Source organism: Typopeltis vanoorti, chromosome 11 (assembly GCF_054136105.1).
Source record: "Typopeltis vanoorti isolate ZY-2024b chromosome 11, IOZ_Tvanoo_1.0, whole genome shotgun sequence".
Lineage (NCBI taxonomy): Eukaryota > Metazoa > Arthropoda > Arachnida > Uropygi > Thelyphonidae > Typopeltis > Typopeltis vanoorti.
Window position 1 is genome coordinate 66,054,434 of NC_143559.1, and position 11,607 is coordinate 66,066,040.

General features: G+C 33.7%; 1 protein-coding gene across 1 annotated transcript in view; it reads right to left on the reverse strand.

The window, feature by feature from the left end:
* The window catches only part of sav (scaffold protein salvador), a 136,484-nt gene extending 126,061 nt beyond the window's left edge, over positions 1-10,423 (reverse strand). Inside the window, exons 1-2 of the mRNA XM_090399890.1 lie at positions 10,330-10,423; positions 5,805-5,894 (exon numbers count right to left, since the gene is read on the reverse strand). Of these exons, the coding sequence (XP_090256016.1) occupies positions 5,805-5,894; positions 10,330-10,423 (184 nt within the window). The remainder of the gene's footprint in view (positions 1-5,804; positions 5,895-10,329) is intronic.
* Between the last annotated feature and the right edge of the window lie 1,184 nt (positions 10,424-11,607).

The window sequence follows — 11,607 nt, forward strand, 5'->3', positions numbered from 1 at the left end:
TAGTATAATTTACTTCATTGAATTCCATCAAACAAGGGTAAAATTCTTATCATCACTTTACTAATAAAAACAATCTAATTAAAATGGGGAAATATTTATTAGTTATCATTTTTAATTGTTTTTTAATAAAAATATAATTATAACAAGGAAAAAAAAAGCATTTATCAATCAGTCTTAATATAAAACTGGTTTAACAATGAAAATTACTACACTATGTACTTATATAATTAAAGCATACAATTCCAATGGTCCAAATGAAACAAAAATGCTTTCCTGTACCCTCCCTGTGCAGACTTGCTATTAGAGATACATAAGACAAAAATTACGGTAGCACATCGAGAAGTTTCTCAAAGCTGGCTACTGAATAATCCTACTGCTATTTTACTCTACTGGATTGTGCCTAGAGGAAGTCCAATACTGTAGTGGAATATGATACATGGTTGGGGGAAGGATGTCAGTCATGCAATGACCATGAAGCAAGATGACCTCAATGTGGAGTAATATGTATACAAGTCATTTACCAATTCTCCATTCTTTAATACTCTTTATCATTACAAATAAATGCAGTGTCTTTGCAGAAAAACAAAACAAAAAGAAAATGACAGCAATAAAAAAATAAATAAATAAATACATATATAATAAAAATCCACATTAAAAAAAAGGGCATATGTTACATGATTTCCAACAATCTTCCTTTAAGAATTGCTGAATGTCTCACTGAATAAATGAAATAATTTTTGCTAGAACAAAAACCTACATTCTATTCTTATTCAAAAACCATTGATTGCCATCTAAGCTTTTGCTCTTCAACAACTATGCTAAGAAAGAAAAAAACTCAGCATAGAAGAACTGGTTGAAAATTAAAAATCCAGCTTTGCACTCCAGCAAATCATAGTTTGAAAGAGCCAAATGTTGAAAATTTGTCTCATGTTCAAATGATAGTCATGCCTCCTGGTTCCTTACATAAGGCTAGTACTGAGCATAACTGTATCCATGCTTCTCTATTGCACATCTAGATGATACTAATGCAATATCACCCAAAGATAAAGCTGACCTACTAGCATCACTGTTCTCCTGTACAAATGACCAAATCATTTCTGACTATATCAAGCACATCTAATTACAAGCATCCCCCCCCCCATGGTCTTTTGCCACAATTAAGAAGAGAAACTATCTGGTCCAGAACTATCTTCACATTTGTGTTCCTTAACCATTATCATTCTGTGATTTTTTTAAGATTGTTAAAAAAAAAAAAAAAAAAAAAAATGATGAGCAGATGCTGATTAGCATCCACCAGCAGTCCAACTTCAAACTAACCAAATCAAATTCTCATCTTTAATACCATTTATTTGGAACAGAACATAACATTCTTCCTCACATCATTTTCCCCAAGGAGACTATAATTTCCATCTGTTGAAGAAAGAATTCTATACATTCTTTCCAACAGGTTCCCTCTACTTCAGTTAAAGTAACAATGGACATAAAAAAAAAGATGTCCCAAAAGAGTTAATAGCAATTAACATTTGATAATGATACAACAATCCTACCTACACTTGATAACACTGGAGTGTATGATAATACAATAAACAGCCTTTTAAAAATCAAAACATAAAAGGAAGAGCTCATCATAAAATATTACCAATCACGTTTAATTTAAATGTCTTTATTTGTAAAATTTTCGGCTAAGTTTCATAGCCAATGTCAATACAGTTATAATAAACTACAAAAAAAAAGAACAGTTCAATTGAAACCACATAATATTGTGTGTACTACTGGCTGCAAGAGAATAGTTCCATCTGCATTAATATATTTTAAAAATAAATTACAATAAAATAATTCAGTTAATAAATTATTTTTAAATATAAACAAAAAAAAATTAATTACAAATTAAAGAACACATGAATGGTGTGCAATGGTCAGTATAACTTCATAAAATTGAGAAAGTTTTAGGCAATTGTTTTTGCTCAGATTCAGGTTTTACTGAGTCTGTAATAATGATTATAACCTTACTCCATTATATATTTTTTCTAATAATTCTAGAGTCAAATGTTTTATCTTTTCAAAATAACATATTCACATTTATTACTATTTTGCATATTTTTCTTATACATCATTGGCTTTTTACTCCATTTACTTAAAACATTAATGGTATTTTAAAAACATAAATTAAGCATATGCTGCTCCATAAAAAGATAGCTTCAAGGATTCTGCAAAAGGTATGTAAAAAAATTTTTCCTTCCATATTTTTTTGTTTAAATTATGTCTTTAAAATGCCATTAATGTTTTAAGTAAATTGGAGTAAAAAGCCAATGACGTAATACAAAAGGTCTCCTTAAGAAAAATAGGCAAAATAACCATAAATATTAATATTAACTTGAGAAGAGTAACATGGAAAATTTCCAGAAATAATATTTCTAACATATTCAGTTTTGAAATACAGTGATTTTCTGCTAAAGCAACCAGTTTATTCCTTTCCAACTTCAGTCAGTTGTTTTGTAACTTGGCAAAATCATTTATTTCTTTAATGACATGATTAGTTGTTGAAAGTTTTTCACTTGGTTTTACTATAAATTAAAGTTACCAAGAAATTATATACTTGGATTAATATTTTATCCAAATGTAAGCAAACTAAGTTTGTGCCTGAAGTATTTTCAGGACTGGGGCAACTCGTGGTAAAGGTGGTGACTTCACATCACTTGCCTTAGTATCCCATAATGCAAAGCACATCTCCTTGCAGACATGTATAATGCTATGCATTATGAGAAAAAACTACCCAGACTGGTTTCGACCTTTATTGAAGTTTCTTCAGTGGGAGCCAGACCCAGAAGTGACACCAAGGTTGAAATAATGCAGAAGTCATATTTTTCTATATGAGTTGCCAAAAGGTGTCACACCTTATTATTGTAATCCTCTGGATTAGAGATAGATAGTTATTGAAAGTTTTTTACTTGGCTTTACTATAAATTAAAGATGCCAAGAAATTATATACTTGGATTAACCCTTTATCCAAGTGTAAGCAAACAAAGTTTGAGCCATGATTATCCCCCCCCCCCCTTACTCCTATTCACAATGCTTTGCAATTTACATTCAATCTGTCCTCATACTCCACATTCCAAAGACCACCTTTGTGAATCTTCTCTGGACTCTTTACAACATATCATATATTAAATTTAGTTTAATCCTTTATCCAAGTGTAAGCAAACAAAATTTGCACCTGAAAATATCTTCAGGACTGAGGTAAGGTGGTACATCCTTTGGCAATTTGCAGCAAAGGTGGATCAAGTTCTCATCACTCCTTGTCTCAGTATCTCCCATAATTCACAGCACATCTCCTTGCAGACATGTATACTGCTATGCATTAAGGGAAGGGCCACTACCCAGACTGGTTTCGACCTTTGCTGTGAGTTGCGAAGGGATGTACCACCTTACCTAAGTCCTGAAGATATTTTCAGGTGCAAACTTTGTTTGCTTACACCTGGATAAAGGATTAAACTAAATTTAATATAGTCTAACCAAGTGCAAAATAAACTTCCAACATCTTTCTCTAAATCCAGAGTAATTTAATAATAAGGTGGTACACTGGTTGGCAACTCATATAGGTAAATATGACCACTTCATTGCTTCTGGCTTAGTGTCACCACTCTGGGTCTGCCTCCCACTGATAAGACCTCAATAAAGGTCAAAACTGGTCTGGGTAGTGGCCCTTCCCTTAATGCATAGTAGTATACATGTCTGCAAGGAGATGTGCTTTGCATTATGGGAGATACTGAGACAAGGAGTGATGAGAGCTTGATCCACCTTTGCTGCAAGTTGCCAAGGGATGTACCACCTTACCTCAGTCCTGAAGATATTTTGAGGTGCAAACTTTGTTTGCTCACACTTGGATAAAGGATTAAACTAAATTTATTATAATTAAATACTATTTTTAATCTTTTCCTCATGCTGTTTCACTCTATTAAACTTCTAACATGGGAAGAAGAAACTAGTTGCATTGTTAGTAAATAACTAAAAGTTGTTTTGTGTTTACCTTTTTTCTGGTTTTAGTCACAAAGTTTGCATGTCAGGGTCCTCCGCATCATTGCCATTATCCAATGTGACATCTTCACAACTTGTGCAATGTGGCCCCTGAATTTCAGGTCCTTGTCCACCATCACTCCTAGATCTCTCATTTCCTCTACTTCCATTAAAGTTTCATCACCATGTGTATACTTTGCATCCCGTCATTGCTTACCAAGTCTCAAAACTTTGCAACATTGAACTGAGAGTTCCACTTACCTGCCCATTCATGCAATCTATTCAAGTCTTCCTCTAAAGCCATAACATCTGCTTGACTCTGCATTGCTTTCCCCAATTTTGTATCATCTGTAAAGAGCTGCATATCACTAGTTAAACCTATCTCAATATCATTAGCATACAAAAAGAACAACAATGGTCCCAAAACTGACCCCTTCACATCACTAGTGACCTTACTCTTTTGGGATACTGCATCTCCCATATACAATTTGGGTAATTAGAAACCAAAATAATTAAAAACAAGATTTAAGCATGAAAAAAAAAAACACATACTAAATGACAGTGGTTACATTCTTGCATCTTATGGGCAAGAGATTGCATTGTGCAAGATTAAAACCATTAGCACTTACAGATGACCATTTTTTATTATATTTTTGGTAAGTTGCTTGACTAATGAAAAACATTTATAGATTCAGCATTAAAAATTATTTCGACACAATCTATTATAAAAAAGAGAAATGCTGCTTTAGAACTGAACAATTTTACTTTTGTGATTTCATTAGAAACTATAATAATATTGCATTATAAAAGATTAACAAAGTACAAAATATGCAAAGAATGATTTTTTTAAAATTCTAAATTATAAGAAGTTTATCATGTTTTCTGTAAATTCTAATCACCATTATCAAATTCCTGATATGCCTCAAGAGGTGTATAAGATACTATGACGCTACCACACAAAGAGCATTTACATTATTAGTAACTTCCTATTGATTAGAGTCATGAGACATAACAGACGTTAGTCTGTTATGTCTCATGACTAATAGTCAGAATTTATATCATTCTAGAGAAGATCTTAATGCATCAATTTACCACTGATCTTCCTCTGAGTTTTTTTCCACCAAAATGCTACAAAACATATGTTTTGTAACCTTTCCTCTCCCATTCTGTTTAAGTGACCACATTATATTACATTACCTGTGTGTCTATGCTTCTCTCTTACACATTCAGATGAACACTAAGAATATTTCGAGTTGCTTTCTATCATTATTATTTTTAATATGGTTGGATTCTGCCAATGATGCCATTCACTCTCCTAATTTTTCCTCATAACTGTTATAACCATCTCCAGTCTTTGATTAAATTTTGTACACTGTCTTGCATATAGCTAGCTTAGTGTTCTGACAAATTTCATCATTAGTCAGAGACTAATCCAGTGTTTTGACTAATTTCTTCTCATATTCCATACAAATTTATTCAGATGCCTCCACACAATACCATATTTTCTTATTCTATTGTCTATTTCTACATTTAATTTGCCAGCTTCACTAAACTTTTTTTTGCTTCTGTAGCTGAAATGTTTTCGTTATTCTACTGTTAGCCTCTAATGGGTAAGTGATCCCAGAAAGGGAGGAATGTTAGAGGTACTGCTAAGGCCATGTTATTATTAAGACCTCTGGGGAGTCAGCGACTAATAGAATACTACCTGCACCAGCTGTCATACCTGTTCTTGAATTCATTCACACTACCTCCCCCACACAACATCCAATGGCAATCCAATCATGCAATACTCTGAGAAAAGAATCTAGCTCTTCCCCATCCTTCTTGATGGCATTCATTCTTAGCTTCCAAGGATGACCTCTTATCCTTTTTCCTCCATCCTACATAAAAGAAAAAATTACATACATTGAAATCCTGTATGACCATTTAGCAAATTTTTGTTTAGGAGTGCCCTTTTTTATGATGTCATTGGCTTTTTACTCAAATTTTAGGGCATTACTGATATTTTATACAGACAGATATATGAAGAATATATAGCAGGAATAATTCGGACATACCTTTGTAGGATGTTGCTGGCTGTCTTCTTATTCAGTGGCATCCTGGCATATGGCGATATACATTCATCTACTGTTAAAGGAAGGAAGTATGATTGAAAGGAAGGGGGGGTTGGAAATGAGAGAGAGAGAGAGAGATGTGGGAGAATTATTGGTGAGGCAAGAGGTATGTGACCTTTTTGAAAAACCCAGTTTGTTTTTTTATTATTAAAGGTGGCCAGAGAATACTTTGGGAGGGGAGATGATGAAAAATATAAATTTTTTGGGAAGGAGAAGAATATGATGGGATAAGATCAGGGATCATAATATTTACTTAGAGGAGTAACATGGGAATTTTCCCAGATATAATACCTGGGAAAATCCTGTATGACCTTTCAGAAGTTTATAAGTCTGAATCATTACTCTTTCTTCTATTTGCTAGTGTCTGCAATCTACAAATTCTCAATCTGTCTTTATAATCATTATTTCACAATCCTGATATCATTTTTTACACTCCACTGTATCAGAATCACTATGGAAATCAAGAGACCAGACCTACATATACAATAGTCCAAGTGAGGTCATATCAAGGCTTTATAAAGAGTCAAAATAACTTCCTTATTTTATCACGTCATGCATTGCAATTACAATTCATGCATTGCAATTACCCTCTGAAATTGAATTTGCAATCTTTGTTATGTGGTCCCCTTGAATTTCATTTTTCTATCTACTAAAACTCCAAGATCCCTTGTGTGATCAGTTTCTTCTAGCATAATTCCACCAAACATATTAGGACACTAGATATCTCATCACACTAAAGTGCATGAGATATCTAGTGTCCTATACATTTACTAACACTGAACTTGAACTGATAGCCACTTTCACATGCCCACAATTCCAACCTATTCAAATCATTCTGCAAGTACTGCATGCCACATTCCTAATTACTCTACCTATCTTTACATCATCAGCAAATAATTGTCTCCTGTCAAATCCTTTCCAATGTCATTAATGTATAATTGAATAACAATGGACCAAGAATTGATCCTTATACACCACTGGTTATAAATCTTGCAGACTAACATCCCCCATTTACCACTTTTTGATATCTGTGATTTAGTCAGCCATCCTCTTATATATGCTAATATTTTATAATCCAATCTCATATTCTCCAATTTATGAAAGTCTTCAATGCTGTATTCCTTCCATAAATTAAAGATGCCTAGAAATTATATTCTTGGTTTAATCCTTTATCCAAGTATAAGCAAACAAAGTTTACGCCTAAAGTAATTTCAGACTGGGAAACTCGTATATAGAAGTTAATGACTTCACACCTGCCTTAGTATCCCATAATGCAAAGCACATATCTTTACAGACATGTATAATGCTATGCATTATGGGAAGGGTCATTACTCAGACTGGTTTCAATTTTCATTGAGGTTTTTTCATATTTCTTGGTATCACTTCTGGGTCTGGAGCCAGACCCAGAAGTGATACCAAGGTTGAAATAAGGCAGAAGCAATTTTTTCATATATAAGTAGCCAAAAGGTGTCACACCTTATTAGTAAAATAAGGTGTGACACCTCTTACTCTGGATTAGAGATGCATGGTGGAAATTTTTCCACTTGGTTTTACTATAAATTAAAGATGCCAAGAAATTATATTTTTGGTTTAATCTTTTATCTATGTGTAAGCAAACAAAGTTTGCACCTGAAGCAAATTCAGGACTGGACAATATATATATCCATATAAGCACATATCCTTACGGACATGTATAATGCTATGCATTATGGGAAGGATCACTACCCAGACCGGTTTTGACCTTTAATGAGATCTTGTCAGTGGGAGCCAGACCCAGAAGAAATAGGAAGGTTGAAAGAGAAGTTCACAACTAAGCTAAAGATACTTCACATGCAAACTTGTTTGCTTACACTTGGATAAAGGATTAACCCCCCCCCCTCCAACCGGCCACGACGTCGAGCTAAATCTGGATACGAAGCTCTAAAACCCATTGAATAACATGGATAAGAAGTGCAATTTGGTGTCACTATTTCATCCACATTGGCCAGTAGGGAGGTTAAACAAGAACATAATTTCTTGTTAAATTTAACTCATAACCAAGCAAAAAAAATTTTAGCATCAGAATGTGAGGAAGTTGTGCAAACAGAATTTTCCTTTAGTAAATCCATGTTGAAAGTTTTTTCACTTGGTTATACTATAAATTAAAGATACCAAGAAATTATATTCTTGGTTTCATCCTTTATCCAAGTGTAAGCAAACAAAGTTTGCATGTGAACTCATTCCACGACTAGGCTACTTGTATACAGAGGTTAATGACTTCACATCAATTGCCTTACCATCCCATCACTGGGATACTAAGGCAATTGATATGAAGTCATTAGCCTTTATATAGATCTGTGTGTGTGTGTGTGTGCGCGCGCGCACACACACAATTAGAGCACGTGTGCGCGCGTGCACGTGCTCTAATTGCAGTACTACACTCTAGTTTCCTTGTTCTTTATTTCATTCCCTTCCTCACCCTTTCATGAATTTCATCAGTCTAACCTTACAATGATCACTGCCTCACTCTATCTACCTTCCACAAATTGCTCAATCTGTCTTTCCCAATCATTATCCACACTTGTCCAAAAAGAGAATGTCACAGAATCAGTGACATTCTCTTTCTGTCACCAAACAGCAACAGCTCTAAATTTCCAAACACCAAAACTATTAAAACTTCTCAAATTCATGCATATATTCACAAAAATTTCAATCTTCTATATCACACTGCTCATCCAGCAATGCCACTTATTATCTTTCCATACTCTTCTTTTCAATTCGCTGTTGTCATATCTGATGACAGTACTCCGTTCCTCCTGCGACATTACAGTATTTTTTAAGATTCAATGTAGTCCACAGCCAATCTTCCTCTTTTATGCTTAAGATGTCTAGCTGCTGACATTGAATACATCTCAAATTTGCTAGCTTTAATACACTGTCCTTATCTTTGAGATGATGTATTCCCTTCCTCTGTCCCAAGAAAAAATTCTTGATGGTTTCAGGAGGAGTACAATTCAAAAAATTGATAAACACACTCTGATATGTTAACTTCAGCTATTTCACAGAATTTTTATTTCTTTTTTTTTTTATTTTTATTTTTTTCTTTCTTCTAGGTGTAGATCTAGAAATATCAACTACAAAGCTACTGAACTAGCTTTTTTTCCATTCCATCTGCCAAATTTCTCTATAACAGACTTCTCACCTGATGTTACCAAGGCCAACACCTTCTAGTTCCTCAAAACGTGTTCTTTTCTCAACCTCTAGTCCATATTATATTATACATTATATATGGACCTAGAGGTTGAGAAAAGGACACGTGGATCTGGGTGGATCCTGCAACCTTTTATGTATAGAACTGATTAAAAAAAATTATAGGCATAATTATTTTGTTTTGACAGCTTGCAGCTGCCATTCATTGATTTATATTGTCATACAGCACTCCACTTGGTAGCTTGTTCTTTGCATAAAAGTCATCCATTAACTGAAAGAATACCAATAATACCAATAGATTAACAGAAATACAAGTTGAAAATTCTAGTCATTTTTGTCTCAATTGAAAAAATGGAAATCATTCCATTTCACAATATTTTATGATATTTACTTTTTAAAAATTTTCTTCTACAATCCTATCACTATCCTAATAACAGCAGCTTTGCAATTTATATGTAAAAAAAAAAAAAAAAAAAAAGAATCTAAAATAACTTATGGAGCCTCTATAGTTCAGTCAGTATAGACAAAGCCCTTTGGTCATAAAGACCTGGGCTCGATTCCTGTCCATGACATGAGGAACCTTTATCTGGTCTCTTTTGATGAAAGGTGAGTTAGCCGGTCTCATACGGAGGTGTGTGGGGGTTTCATCCCAAAGCTCGGGTTTTTCGTCCCCCCCCCCAGAACAGGCAAATCGGCTCCATATGTCCTATGTCTGTAGATGTGCGACATATCGGGAGGCATAGGGCTAACCATCTTATCCTTGAGTTACAGTTGCGAGGTCTAAGGACAGCTAAGAACCTTAAGAGTTTGCAAAACTTAAAGAAGAAAAGAAGTTATATTCACATATAAAAAAAGTAGAACCATTAGGTTTTTTTCCTTCTAAAAACACATACTATGCTATTAGAACTAGCAAAAGTAAGAAAAAAATTTTTTTTTAATTATTTGTACAAAACTTTTAGAAGAAACAAAAATTAAACATTTTGTAGAAGAAGAAAAAAAAATGAGTACATACTTGGTAAATCAGGGGGTGTATCTTTCTTAACATATTTTCCAGCCACTCCATCACTCAGATAATTTAAATCTTTCTTTTTAGAAGAAGACAACATTGATTTCTATATGATCTTCCTATTTAGACAAGACCACTATATAATCAAATACTTAAAATTCTTAACTTAATTGTTATGCAAAACAAAAGCAGTGAATTTAAGACTGTATAAAGCACAGAAATTCCATTTTAGAATGCTAACAATACAAATGTAAATGGAACAAAAAAAATTTCACTAAAGAAAGCAATATGTGCACTTTTTTCTTTCTATAAAATATATATTTTATAGAAAGTTTTTTGTGTAATGAAGATATAAATTACATGATATATTTTGAACTATTTGTTATTCATGGTTAAAAAAATAGGTAATGTCATTATTAAAGCAACAGCAATGACTCTTAAGCCAAATGCTGTAAACAGTGGCTAGTTTTTATTGCAAAAAATATGGGGACCAAATTTGATACTGCATGCAATTACAAGCTGAATTAGATATGCAAGATTAATTCTACTCAGAATTCATTATTAATGCTCTGACCTACATTAGTTATGAAGGTCTGACAGTTTGGTCAGAAGAAATCAGCCTCCTCTCATCTTAAAAACTGTGGGTTATCACCCACAGCTTTTAAGATGAGAGGAGGCTGTACACCTGAGGGTACAGCAGTAAAGTAATTCTGTGGACCACAGCTGCTAGACAGTACATGGGTCTAACAATGGTATCAGATGCTTTCCTCATCAGCTGACAAGTAATTCAGCTATCACCAACTTGACCAGATCATGCTGAGGTGATCTAAGTGCAGTGGCATGCAGGAGCACTTTGAGAACATACTATTGGCAGCAAACTAGACCAAAACATGGACGTGAAGTGCCTATAATTGCAGTACCACTGATATTATTTAAAAAATAATAAATCAAATAAAATAATTAAAAAAGACAAGCCTTATAAACTCAAGGAGCTATACAAGCTTGTCTAGAGCAGGCTTTTACAAACATCCATGTATATGGTGGGATTTGAACCCACAACCTGTTTGCTGATTGGAGTGGATGTACTATCCACTTGGCCAACCAGTCCAGACAATAGTTGATGCATTTGATCCACATGAAAATTTAGGTGAGTAATACAGATGTTGCTCAGGTGTTGCTATATTCTTCCAAACTTTCTCATATACATAAATAAATTTCTCTCACTGACCTCAAATTCATATACAATCAAGACCCTAAGTTCTGATCTCACATTATCATCCTTCA